A 14,283-nucleotide genomic window follows, 5' to 3' on the forward strand; every position below is an offset into this window, starting at 1 on the left:
GGTGGGAGAGCTTTTTTGCAGAGGAAACCGGTCGTGTGTACGTTTTTCATCGAGGAAACCGTCAAGGAACTCGACGAGGAAAAAGTTCTCTTTTTCCTCGACGGGAGTCTCAATTTCCTCGTCGTGTTCCTCGTCGGGCTGGTTTTCGACGAGAAACACGATGGTGTGTATGCTAAGAAACCCTTGCATGCTCAGAATAAAGTATGAGACGGGAGTAAAAGTAGCATTTGTAATGGAGATAACACATTTTTCACGCTGTAACAGACTGAAAAGTGCAAATCGTCTCCGACCAAACTTTTACTTAACACGCAGTAACATGAGATTAGCAAAAGCAGCCCCAAGGGTTGTGCCAGTGGAATCGAACTTCCCCTGCCATTGTATGTGTTGTACGTCACCGCGCTTGAGAACGAGGAGATTTTGTCTTGACAGTGTGTACGCAAAGCAAGCTTGTCGAGTTCCTTGACAAGCCTAACAAGGAACTCATCGAGGAAAACTATGTGTCTTTTCCGACGAGTTCCTCGGTCGTGTGTACGAGGCCTTACTCTAGTTGTTACTGGAAGTGTTGCCTCCATGGAAAGCAATACTCTCTATTCGTCACTCAAATTTCTCCCATTTTTCCCTCAAATTAAGTCATATTGCTTTGCACAGTGTTGTCTGCAAAGAGCTTTGGGACTTAGCTGTACTGTCTGGCAGGGTGGCTGCATTACAGGATAGGTGGAACTAAATTGCAAATCGTTTGGCAAGTAAGACAAGTCAAATGTTGTAGTTGTAGGTGGTTTTCTTCAGGTTGGGTAAAGCCTGGCCAGAGTCCTGGAATTCATAAGCTTTGCAGAGTACTGGGCAGGATGTAGTTTCTAACCCATGGTCTACATTTATTGGTGACCAACACTTGCTGATTGTGCAACTGTGCACAGCCCTGGTACGGGTGCCAACTAATGTTCTGGGCTCCACCCTCCCCAGGAGAATATGTGGCTACAAGGGAGCAGCCAGAGGTGGATGCATGCACTAGGGTTTGAGCAGGAACAAATAGAGATGCTCAGTCTGTGGGCCGGAGCAGTGGCACGAGAAGCTAGGAGCCTCAAGGTGTACTTGCATCAGAAAGTTGCCCAATAACCCATGCAAGGGTAACTTTTTTTTTTCTTTAAACCCGCAAGAGAGCCCTAAAACAAACATTTTGGCAAATGGGCTGTATCCTTCAAGTGCTATACTTGTGCTAGTTCCCACGTATGATGGTGGATGTAATGAGCATAAATGGAGACTCCCTGCTAAAGAAGTTCAACTTTGTGAACCAGGGCCGTAGATAACTTTTTTTCCTGGGGGGGTTCAGGTCTTTCAAACTCAAAGGCATCATTTACACTTTTATGTTGGGGGGTGTACGGTAAAAACATGTCACAGCAGAGTGGGGCCATGAGGCTTTTCAAAGAGACCTTGCAGTAATTTCATGCTTTTCAGGGGGACCCCTTATTGAGCTGAGGGGATTGGGCACAATAGAAGGGGGGCTGGCTGATGCACTGCAAACCTCTGATTGCTTCTACTGTGCTGATGCTGAAGCTCAACTGCAGGGACACTGTCTGGGCATTTTGCCAGGATGCTTTGGAGTGGGGGGGGGGGTTGAACACCCCTGACCCCCCTTATCTATGCCCCTGGTGTAAACTATGTAGCTGTCTATTAGATAGCACACTTTGTGTGTGTGTGTGGGTGTGTGTGTGTGCGGGTGAGCAGAGCCTGGATAGAAACTAGAAGCCCTTAAAGAAACAGTGCTTAATTTTTACTGCTAAAAAGTGTCATGGTCTGTGAAATGGAGTGACTGCAAGTGTAGGACGAACAAAGAAGAGGATTATTAAGCTGTTTGAGAAAGTTTGGTGATTGGAGGGGTGGTCACCACCTGTAAAAGCCCCATGGGTGCTCAAAAAAATTGTCACTTTGGGAGTCTGTTAGGGAAAAATGCAAAGGCCTGTTGGCAGCAGTGATCCTAGCTACTGCAACTGCAGTACTGTGAAAGAGCAAATGGCTGACCAGCAGGTCAAGAGGGATCCCTTTGCCAATAGCAATGCCAGTGAGGTCAGGCCTGCGGGCCATGTGACAAAGATATTTCCTACAGAGAATTGTGGCAAAGCAGAGATGTGAGGCGCAAAGATTCTTATATACTTTGGGAGGGAAGTCTCTTTATGAAAAGTCACCCAGTTCCTCGCTTGACATGTGGAAAATGGGGGCATGGAGGATTGCCCTGTTAGATGGAATACCTCTGGAGATAACGTTGCTGGCAACAGACCTGCAAGCCCAGTTTCTTGTGTAAAAGTGTCTGGTGTTGCCCCAGGCTGGAGGGTACCCATGTAGGTGACAGTAGGCACAGAGGCGCCATAGCAAGGGTTACACGTGTAGGTGCTCCTGCCCCCACTTTAGAACAGGAGGAATATGATGACAAAGCTACACCAGGTCATCAGGTAAAATGGCAGTCAATTTGCCGATTTGCAGGTGGAAAGAAGATTTGGTGTCACCCAGGGTGTTTGTTCTGAGCAGAGAAATCTTAATTGTCAGATTTCTCCAGGTTTGATAAAGCCTGGTCAGGGTCCTGAAGTATGGAAGATTTGCAGAGTATAAAGCATGATGAAGCTTTCAACCCTGAGGCCCCATACACACGACCAAGTTTCTCTGCAGAATTCAGCCAGAAACTCGATCAGAGCCATATTCTGCTGAGAAACCCGGTCATGTGTACACTTTTGGCCGAGGAAGCCGACGAGGATCTCGTCGGGCCAAATAGAGAACATGTTCTCTATTTCCTCGTTAGTCAATGAGGAAACTTGGCTCGCCGAGATCCTTGGCGGCTTCACAAGGAACTCGACGAGCAAAACGATGTGTTTTGCCCGTCGAGTTCCTTTGGACGTGTGTACGGGGCCTGAGTCTACATTTTGGTGGTGACCAGTGGACCTGTGTAGGTGTTAATACGAGGGAGAAATTGCTCAATTAACATCCCTGTCAGTTTCTTGGCTATAGTGCCCTTTCTTTTATTAACAGAATCACGTATGAAACAAAATAATTATTCAAATACTGATACTAGGATGATGTGCAGAAGGAAAGCATAGTGAACATGTTCTCCCCATCAACAAACAAGATTCCAATTTAAGCACATGCTTGCATAAGCAATAGTTAATGTTTTTGCTACTGTGCTTCTTATAAATAATTAACCAGTGTTTCAATTTTTTATTTCAAGTATGTGTACTGCTCACACTCCTTCCCATGTAGCCCAAACTTTTCAGTTTTGGATGGAGTATGGAAGGGAAAAAAAACGCTGACAGTTTATTTTTTGCTGTCTGTGCCCTGTTGAGATTTAACTTCGCTTCCGTTTGCCAGAGATACAACAATAAAGCAAATATCTAAAAAGTGAAGAGAGCTCCTCTCGACAAATGTCAACAATGTAGGTGTCTCAACTGAAAGATTTCCCCTCACCCGAGGTGCAATTAAGCAATGATTGAACAGGGTTAAAATGTCATGGACAAATAATTTTATAATGTCTACTTGCCATTTTTGAAGGGGCAGAGCCGGGTCCTCCGTGCATCGGGAATTGCTGACCATCCCTTTAAGAGAAAAATTAGCACACAATTGAAATGGTAAATACTAGATAGAAAGACAAATAGGTAAATAAAGCAAAAAGAAAATAATAATAAATATATGTATTATTCAATATTGAGTTGGCCCACCCTTTGCAGCCATAACAGCTTCAACTTTTCTGGGAAGGCTATCCACAAGGTTTAGGAATGTTTGACCACTCTTACAGAAGCACATTTGTGAGGTGAGGCACTGATGTTGGACGAGAAGGCCTGGCTCGCAGTCTCATCCAAAAAGTGTTTTATCGGGTTGAGGCCAGGACTCTGTGCAGGTCAGTCAAGTTCCTCCACCCCAAACTCACTCATCTATGTAATTTTTTTCTTTATAAATGTCAGTTTTGCAGCAAGTTACATACATGGTACAGATGCACCACTTTACAGGCAAACTAAGAGGACCCCACAAGCACTATGAGTAAAGGAATGTTTCTTGTTTCATTGTAAGCATCCTTTAAATCGCGTTAAAGCCCTGTACACACGATCAGTCCATCCGATGAGAACAGTCCGAAACCGATGAAGCTGACTGATGGTCTGATGATGTGCGTACGCCCCTAGTGGCTAAAAGGCGAAGCGATGCAAGGTAACATTGTTTTACCCATCCATCCAATGAGAACAGTCCGAAGTAAAAGATATTGTGTTTTTTTCTTTCAAAATGTACGCTCTTCTTTTGTTTTTTGCGCAAAAAATAAAAACCGCAGAGGTGATCAAATACCACCGAAAGAAAGCTCTGTTTGCTGGAAAATAAAAACGTCAATTTTGTTTTGGTCCAGCATCGCACACCTGTGCAATTGTTAGTTAAAGCGAGGCAGTGCCATATCGCAAAAAATGGCCTGGTCATTGAGCAGCCAAATCTTCCGGCCCTGAAGTGGTTAAGCACTCTTGGGTGTAAGCTGTCCGGTCTTGGTGGTTTGTTTACGTTATGTTTTTCAATCAATTTCTGACACTGACTTCTGTTATCCACAAGGGTACATTCTGTGATGCGTTATTAACATTACAGTCTTGGTTACTATCTCCCCCTTTTCCTTTGTAAAAAGTGAGGAGAAGAATGCATTTAAAACCGTTGCCTTCTTATTGACTTTTGTAACCAAATTCCCCTGATCATCCTTTATGGGGCCAATATGTTCTAAAACTCGCTTTCTTACTGTTAACAAATTTAAAAAATGTCTTGGGATTTCTTTTACTCCCCTCAGCTATGTGCCTTTTGTGATCTATTTTAGCCACCCTGATTGCATCCTTACACTTTTTATTGCATTTTTTGTAGTGTTGGAATGCCGACAATAACTCCTCTGCCTTATATTTTTTTAAGGACCTTTTTTTCTATTTTATATGCGTTTTTACGTTATAGTTTAGCCACCCAGGTTTAATCTTAGCTTTTTTATTATTACCCATTGGAATGCGCTGTATAATTCAAACAGCATGTGTTGTCAATAAAGATGGTGTTATGTGAAAAAAAGTTTATTTTTGTAGCTGAATAGTTTTGTTTAATGTAAGTTTTGTTTTTCCATCTGTGGTGGTCATGGAATGAGAGGATAGATGTAAAAAGTTAGCAGATAAACCCTTTGACACCAGTTGTGGTTTTGGAGTCTTGAGTTATAGTTTGTGTAATTTTGATACAGTGTGGCCAATTTATCAAAACTTGAGCAGGCAGAATCTGGAGCAGCTGTGCATGGCAACGAATCAGTTTATATCTTTAGCTTGTTCAGTTACGCTTTGAAAATGACAGATAGAAGCTTATTGGTTGCTATGCACATCTGCTCCAGATTCGATCTGCTTGAGTTTTGATACATTCCTCTCATTTTGTTCGAAGAGTTAAAATATACACCTCTAAATACAAAATGTAGAAGTAGGATGACGCTGTGTGTGGTGGCAATGTCTATAAACCAGGAAGACAGAAAAAGATATAAACAGAGGTTCAATTTTCCATTGTAAGACACAATATATTATTTCACTGGGATATTTTAAGAGCTTGTGCAAAAAATTGAACTACATACAAAAAAAAATTGGGTTTTGTAATAGAATATACGTCCTAAAACAAATATGTCTGGATGGCTCTGATAAACACAAGATAATAAGGAAAATTTGTATAAAAGTAGTGAAATAATCCTCATATAACTTACCTCAATGCATAAACAAGGTAAAATGTCTGAATATGGCAGTGTAACAGATTTGGTTGCATTTTCCTTTCTGATCTGTAATACATATTAAACATATAAATAGATTGACCTACACGTGGTAATCCTAATAGCAATACAATTTTTCCATTTAAATAAATAATGTGTATGGCCTTTTAAAAGGCAGAAGAGCTATAAGTTATGCAAATAGTTAATTATATTGGGGTCAGAAACAGGCTAAATATCTATATAGACATACAGTACATTAGAAACTAATGACAGCTCTTGTAGTTCATCAGACAACAAAATACTTCTTTGTACATGTCACTCTTAATGAGAAAAGCCAGAGAATACCAGTTCAGGGCTAGAAATGTGACAATTCATAAAGCATTTTTGTAACCCTTATGTCGCGTACACACGACCGTTTTTCATGACGAGAAAAATGCAATTTTTTAAATTGGTCATTAAAAACGATTGTGTGTAGGCTCCAGAGCATTTTTCTCGACGTGAAAAATGGCCATTAAAAATTTAGAACATGCTCTAATTTATTTTATTATTTTTTTCTGAACGTTCGTCAAACAAAATTGATTTCACCACTTTAGTTTAAATGAGCTGATCCATAATACTATGTGTTTCTCCAATTTATATTTGCCTAGCAGGGACATATAGTTTTGATCTAGTGGCACCAATGCTAAAAATAAATGATTATATAAAGACACAGATATACCTATGTTCCATGTGATTTTTTTAGCAGCTGGTGATGGCCATTAGGATGGCTAACCTATGGCTGTCTCCCATTTCTGATCCCACAATGCAGCAGGCTGCAGGCACAATACCCAGGAGACCTAAGCCTGCCATTAAACACATAGAGGTGGCCGTGTTTGGCATTGTAATAAAGTTATTTACAGGCAATTTCCAGACTTAAGCTGGCCATACTCTATACAATTTTCTTATTCAATTTCCTTTAGATTTACCTTCAACTATGTAATGCAAGGGCCTGCCTGATTGCATGCATACCAATCGGAAGTGTTTGGGTATGACCTGATATTATATGGTTTTGGTAAATCTAAAGGATGGTTGTACAAGACTATTGTATAAAATATGGCCAGCCTTATTCTAGTCACTTATTGTATTGTCTTCTGAGACCTAGAGCAGCTCAACATTAGTCTACCAGTTCCTCTAACAAATTATAGCACTGCTAGACTACCAGCCTAAGCGTGTTCGGTTACCTAAAATGATCATGTATGTAACTTAGCAGTGTCCAACTAATAGTGCGTATGTTTCAGTTCCCTTTACAGATTTACAGGTTAGAGCTATAGATGGACATACATTAAAGGTACTGACAGTTTATCTAGTGTTGCTTTCTTACAATGCTTACATGCCTGTTTTTGGTTCATGTAGAATGAGTTGAGTAATTTAGTTGTATAAATTTGTATCATTTTCCAGGTATCTTTTTGCAAAATACGTAAACTGCAGGGGGCAACTTCCTAAGACCCTGTGGGGTTGATTTACTAAAGCTGTAGCCTCCAAAATCTGGTGCAGCTGTGCATGGTTGCCATTCATCCTCTAACTTCAGCTTGTTCACTTAAACTTTGACAAAAAAAACTGGAAGCAGTTTTCGTACCAAATAGTCCAGCTTTAACTAGGGTTATTGCCCATGATGAAAAAGGATACATTTTACACTACTGTATAAACAATTTCTATCCCACAGATTAAATATGAAGATCAAGGGTTGTGATTTGGGATATAAGGAACATGGTATCCATTCCTACGTTACAACAGCCTCTCTTATTAAATGTGGTCTCTGTTCTCTATTTAGTGGTTTTCAATCTAGCACTGTATATATGTGCATAGAGGATTGAAGTAAGGTAGAACAGTTTTTTTTTAGTCTGAAGTTCAAATAAGTTTTTTTTTAAGTTGTCTTTCAATGCATTTTCTTGACATCTTCTATTAATGTAAATACCGTAGTAATCTGTGTTGTTGTGCTTTACCATCACAGATGCCCATTACACAGACATACGTATGGCTAATCTCATCAACTCCAGCTACAACTGCACTTTGCATAACTAGAGTTCCAAAGGGCCTCACCGTGGTGTATAATGTTACATCTGCTCTGAATTATGTTTTATTAGTGATTTTAAAGACAGTAAAACCAATTTATAAAAGTACCGCAAGTACTATAATATATCATACTTACTACCGCATGAGCTCCAATGTCATGACAGACAAAATGTTTCTTACAAAGGCGTACATTGTAATCATAGTCCTCAAGAATATTTGAAACACGGACAGTTATAATTTTATTCTCCTTGTTGACCACGTGATCTAGTTTTCCAGCTGAAAGATGAAAAAAAGATATTTGTTGTGCAATACTGTTTTTTTTTTTACTTGCTTGTTGTTTCATTTGTGTTACTTTGCATATGCCTCCATTTGTTACAAAACTTAAAAATCCTAATTGGACACAACAGCTTTGTGACATGTGTGTAATTACTAGTTTTGGTAGCTTAATTTCTCAAAAAATAATGAAGGTATTTTATATTGGATATTTTATTTGAGAAAGAAATAGAGAACAAAAAGGATGTTCGGAATAGCTTATTTGTACTTTACTATCCTCTTAGTGATTTGTAAAAAAAAAAAAAAAATTGCCCAATATATGTATCCTTTTTGGTACTCATTTAAAATTGGTAGTAAATAGATAAATGGGAAAAAAAGGGGACTATATTTAACATGCCTGACCCTTTTTTTATCCTGCCTGTAAATCAGCCTTGATCATATGTATGATGTTGGCAATGTTAAGGGTAGATCAGGTGCAAGACTGTTTCTAATTAGATGTGGGAAGATCTGTGTGAATATAATTGTGCAGTATTTATATTTTTTTAAGCAACATTTCTGTCGATGAGTTCTGAGTCAGTTTAGGGTGGGTCACCACTGGGAATCAGCTAAAGGACTTGTCTATCCAATGGATCCTCTACAGTTGTAGTGTTAAATTGTTTTTTCAATGGTTACTTAGAATTGTAACTAGGGATGAGCTTTGTGTTCGACTCGAACGTATGTTCGACTCGAACATCGTCTGTTCGTACGTTCGACGAATTTCGAACAAAACGGGTCGTTCGCGCCAAATTCGAGTGACGCGCGTCGGCCCATAATTCACTGCGGCGTTGCGCGCTGATGATTGGCCAAGCATGCACCATGACCCTGCATGCTTGGCCAATCACAAGGTGCAAAAAACGAAGAACCACAATTGGCCAAAGCCAGGGTGGCTTTGGCCAATTATGGCTCAGGGGGTTTAGTACACGCCCCACACTATATAAGGCCGCCTGTAAGGCGGCCGCGTGTAGTGTGTTCCAGCTTTGTTAAAGAAAAGAACAGTCAGACAGTTAGAGAGAGAGAGATAGATAGAGACACAGGGCCAGATCCTCAAAAGAGATACGCAGGCGGATCTGCTGTTCCGCCTGTGTATCCCTGTTTCTATCTTTGGAACTGATCCACAGAATCAGTTTCCAAGAGATAGACAGAAGATCCGACATGTGTAAGGGACTTACACTGCCGGATCTTAGGATGCAGTACCGCATCCGCCGCTGGGGGCATTTCGAGTCGAAATGCCGCCTCGGGTATGCAAATTAGCACTTACGAAGATCCACGAAGCTTTTCAGCTTAGTTTTTTCTCCGTAAGTATTAGTTTGCAATCGTAAAATTAGGGCTGCTTTTACAAAGTGTAAAGTTAGTACACCTTGTAAAAGCAGACCCTTCTTTCCAGCGACGCTGTTTTTTTTTTTTTTTCGCCGCAACTCGTTTTTTTTCCCGACGCAACTTTTTTGAACCGGCGCGATTCATGAAGCTCGGCGTAACGTAATTTCGCGATATGCACGTCTGGAAAATGATGTCACGAGCACGCGCATTACGTCGGGTGCGGGAGCGCGCCTAATTTAAATGGGACTCGCCCCATTTGAATTGGGAACGCCTTACGCCGGCCGGATTTAAGTTACACAGCCGAAAATTTCTAGGTAAGTGCTTTGTGGATCGGGCACTTAGGTAGAAATTTTCAGCCAGTGTAACTTAAATGGGAATATTTAAGTTACGGCGGCTGGCTGTGGATCTGGCCCACTGTGTCTTTTCTACTAGATAGATAGATAGAGAGATAGAGAGATAGATAGATAGATAGATAGATAGATAGATAGATAGATAGATAGATAGATAGAGCAGGAAGGCTAGTCAGTTTAGTTAAATTTACAGTGTGTAGAGGATATATATACATCCTAGCGTTGTACATATATTTATACACTGTATAGCTTAGCTAGATCAGCTATTCCTATTGTTAGGCAGTCGATTGTGCTAGATGCAGTGCTCTAACGTGTTGTATTGCCTGCATAGTGTTTAGTTTACACCTAAACATAGTACTCAGTGTTAGTGGACGTGTGCTATTTAATTGCCCATAAACGCATTAGCTGTTACTGCATGTGGGCTATTTAATAGTGTATAAAGGGATATTGCGTGAGTGAGAACGTCGTTCGCAGTCAGTAGAAAACGTCGTGAAAACGATCATGCAGTACGACGATACGAAACTTGATTTTTGGACTTTATGATCAGTGGATGAGTTTGTGGGTTTGATATGGGGAGAAAGCTAAGGCTTGACTGACATTAGTTTTTTTTTATACATTTTGACTTGCAGAAATAATGGAGGCCTTCAGAGAACAGGAGTTCTTCACAGAATTTGTTCAAAGGGGTCCCGGATGGCAACCCCCCTTTTTTCTAGAATTTTTCTTTCCCAAAAAAAAAAATTATTGAGACAAGATCTGGCATTGTAATTGCCCCCCCCCTACCCCCAAAATAATCGACATATTGTTGCCACACAGCACGTGCACTTTGGGGGACCAAGCCTGTATGGACAGTCTCACGGGCCACCACCACTGGAACATCAGTGGCCTCATCAGGCACAAGTGTCATGTAGTTTGTTGAGGGTCTCTTTAGGAAATTGTGCAATATGCAGGAGCAAAGTATGACATGGTTCTGATTCTACTTAAGAAATCTACAGTCCTTATCTTGTTTGTACCGCCTGTATACTGCTGTTCAAAGTATATAGGGCCAAACGGTCTTGTCAGGGCCGATCCTCACTACAGGCTCACTATGCAAGCCGCTTAGGGCCCCGCAAAGCCATTTTCGCCCCCTCACCCCGCTTCTAAACTCGCTGGCTGAGTCATTTCCGACAGCAGAACACCCCCTCACCCCGCTTCTCAACTTTCTTTAATGTGACATGTCACTGTCGTCAGCGCCCCCCCCGATTCTCATTTTTAATGTGCCATGTCATTTTGCTTAGGGCCCCAGGGAGGTCAGGATCGGCACTGGGTCTTGTAATGACTTGGGGGGAGTGGTGGCGAGGAAACTCATGCTATTTTTTCAATGATTTTTATCCATATTGCAGGGACCAAACATTAAATTAAAGCCGCAAGCAGTATTAAATTACTTTTTCTGAGAGTAATCTCATGTTGTGCAGGGACATTTCTAAACACGTGCCACTACTATAGACACCCAGCAGGTACCATATTTAAAGGAATTTTTTTTTTCACTTTAAGCATCATTAAAATGCTCAAGAAAAAACTACAGTTTTTACAACTTTTTTTTCCATTGATACATGTTCCCTGGGGCAAGACCCGGGTTCTCAAAGACGTTTTCCAACAATAACTTGCATATTGGGCTTTAAAATGAGCACTTTTGAATTCGAACGTTCGAGTCCCATAGACTTCAATGGAGCACTATTCTCTCTGGATGCTAAAAACTTGACTATAATAATACTCCTGGAGAGGCCGCTGTCTTCTTTTATATTTGTCAGTGTTAAGTCTGCCCATGGTATAACATTTTTCTCCTAACCCTCTGGGCTGGTGACACTAATGTTAAGGTGTCACTTGCCCCTTAGTCTGCTTTCCATAGAAATAAGGAGAATGCCCTCTAGAGCCATGCCTGAACAATAGCACTACACCGAAGATGACCCTTCGTATCCCTGTTAATTTAAAATGTTATGTTGTCCTTGCCCCCAAAGTCCTGGTGTACCGCGTGATATTTTCATTATAACAAATTCAAGCCACATAAATTAAATATGCACAACAGCATAAAAATTCCTTGAATTTTCAGAACTGGTATAGGCTTGCAGTTCGTACAGCAGAAAGCCAGCAATGTGTATGAAAGCTTTTTATATTAAGCTGAATATACTACAGAAAATATAGAAATATAGGTACAACTATGACATAACAAATTTTAACATAAATTCCAGAACAATTAATATTTGTAGTTCAAAGCCAGTATTTTGTTGTAGAACTTCCTACATCTAAAAAGGTAATTATAATAGAATGGCCACACTCAATAAAATAAAGTTGACGGATTTGTAAAAATGACGTGGTTGTGCAGCTATTTTCAAACAAACAACACAGAAAAGCATAGTGGAACCTGTTGCAACAAGTGTAGTGAACACACTTTATTATGGCAGGTAGAAACTGAAAACAAAACGTTGTTGAGACTTCAAAGGGATTTCCAGTTTAAATAAAGAAAAACTGGAATTGTTGCAGTTTCCCTGCAGTGTTAGTTTCCATTTTCGATGTGAATGCAGAATAAACATGAGATTCTGGATAATTACCTTTTGAATTTTACATTCTACATCAAACAAGTTTTTTTTCTGTATTTATGTGTCCTGTATTTAATATGCAGATGCACTAATAATTCAAATGTAATTATTCATTGATATTCTTATGTTGTATGTGTACACCACAAAATGTGGAATACTTTTTCAAGGCACTGAATGTAAAATTCAGTGCCTTGAAAAAGTATTCATGCCCCTTGACATTTTCCACATTTTGTCATGTCACAACCAAACATATAAATGTATTTTATTGGGATTTTATGTGATAGACCAGGGATCTTAGTTCCTGAACAACTGGAGGGCCATAGTTTGGAGACCCCTGTGACAGACCAACACAAAGTGGCACATAATTATAAAGTGGATGGAAAATTATGAATGGTTTTCCAGAATTTTTACAAATTAATATCTGAAAAGTGTGGCATGTATTTGCATTCAGCCCCCTTTACTCTGATACCTCTAAATAAAATCTAGTGGAACCAATTTCCTTCAGAAGTCACCTAGTTATTAAATAGAGTCCACCTGTGTGTAATTTAATCTCAATATAAATACAGCTGTTCTGTGAAGCACACAGAGGTTTATTAGAGAACCTTAGTGAACCAACAGCATCATCAAGACCAAGGAACACACCAGACAGGTCAGGGATAAATAACGTTGTGGAGAAGTTTGAAGCAGGGTTAGGTTATAAAAAAATATCCCAAGCTTTGAACATCTCACAGAACACTGTTCAATCCACCATCCCAAAATGGAAAGAGTATGGCACAACTGCAAACCTACCAAGACATGGCCGTGCACCTAAACTGGCAGGCCGGGCAAGCAGAGCATTAATCAGGGAAGCAGCCAAGAATGTACCCATGGTAACTCTGGAGGAGCTGCAGAGATCCACCTCTCCACCTTTTATGGAAGAGGCCAGAACAAAGCCATTGTTGAAAGAGAGCCATAGAAGTCCCATTTGCAGTTTGCGAGAAGCCATGTGGGGGACACAGCAAACATGTGGAGGAAGGTGCTCTGGTCAGAAAAGCCAAACGCTATGTGTGGTGGAAAAATAACACTGCACATCACCCTGAACACACCATCCCCACCGTGAAACAGAATAGTGGCAGTATCATGTTGTGGGAATGCTTTTCTTCAGCACGGACAGGGAAGCTGGTCGGAGTTAATGGGAAGATGGATGGAGCCAATTATGGGGCAATCTTAGAAGAAAACCTGTTATGCCCCATAGACACAATTGGAATTTCCGATAGGATTTTTTTCCATCGGGAAAAAAACTTAATATGTTGGTTTTCTAAACTCCGATGGAAAAAAGTCCGATGGGGCACACACACGGTCAGAATATCCGATGAAAAAACTCTGACTTTTTTCATCGGAAATTCCATGTATACGAAGCATTAGGGTCTGCAAAAGACATGAGACTGGAATAGAGGTTCACCTTCCAGCCAGACAACGACCCTAAACATTCAGCCAGAGCTACAATGGAATGGTTTAGATCAAAGCATATTCATGGGTTAGAATGACCCAGTCAAAATCCAGACCTAAATTCAACTGAGAGTCTGTGGCAAGATTTGACCATTGCTGTTGTCAGACGCTCTCCATCCAATCTGACAGAGCTTAGGCTATTTTGCAAAGAAGAATGGGCAAAAATGTCACTCTCTAGATGTGCAAAGCTGGTAGAGACACCCCCAAAAAGACTTGCAGCTGTAATTGCAGCGAAAGGTGGTTCTACAAAGTATTGACTCAGAGGGGCTGAATATAAATGCATGCCACACTTTTCACATATTTATTTGTAAAAAATTTGGAAAACCATTTATCATTTTCCTTCCACAATTATGTGCCAATTTGTGTTGGTCTGTCACACAAAATCCCACTAAAATACATGTAAGTTTTTGGTTGTAACATGACAAAAGGTGGAAAATTTCAAGGGGTATGAATATGTTTTCAAGGCACT

General features: G+C 40.4%; 1 protein-coding gene across 2 annotated transcripts in view; it reads right to left on the bottom strand.

Annotated features, from left to right (window-relative positions):
- LOC120931817 (putative interleukin-17 receptor E-like) overlaps positions 1 to 14,283 on the bottom strand; it is a 61,650-nt gene that overhangs the window by 6,628 nt on the left and 40,739 nt on the right. For both annotated transcript variants that reach the window (XM_040343663.1, XM_040343662.1), the window contains 3 exons: positions 7,911 to 8,050; positions 5,720 to 5,791; positions 3,521 to 3,575 (listed from right to left, as the gene is read on the bottom strand). In XM_040343663.1, the coding sequence (XP_040199597.1) occupies positions 3,521 to 3,575; positions 5,720 to 5,791; positions 7,911 to 8,050 (267 nt within the window). The remainder of the gene's footprint in view (positions 1 to 3,520; positions 3,576 to 5,719; positions 5,792 to 7,910; positions 8,051 to 14,283) is intronic.

Source organism: Rana temporaria, chromosome 3 (genome assembly GCF_905171775.1).
Source record: "Rana temporaria chromosome 3, aRanTem1.1, whole genome shotgun sequence".
NCBI lineage: Eukaryota > Metazoa > Chordata > Amphibia > Anura > Ranidae > Rana > Rana temporaria.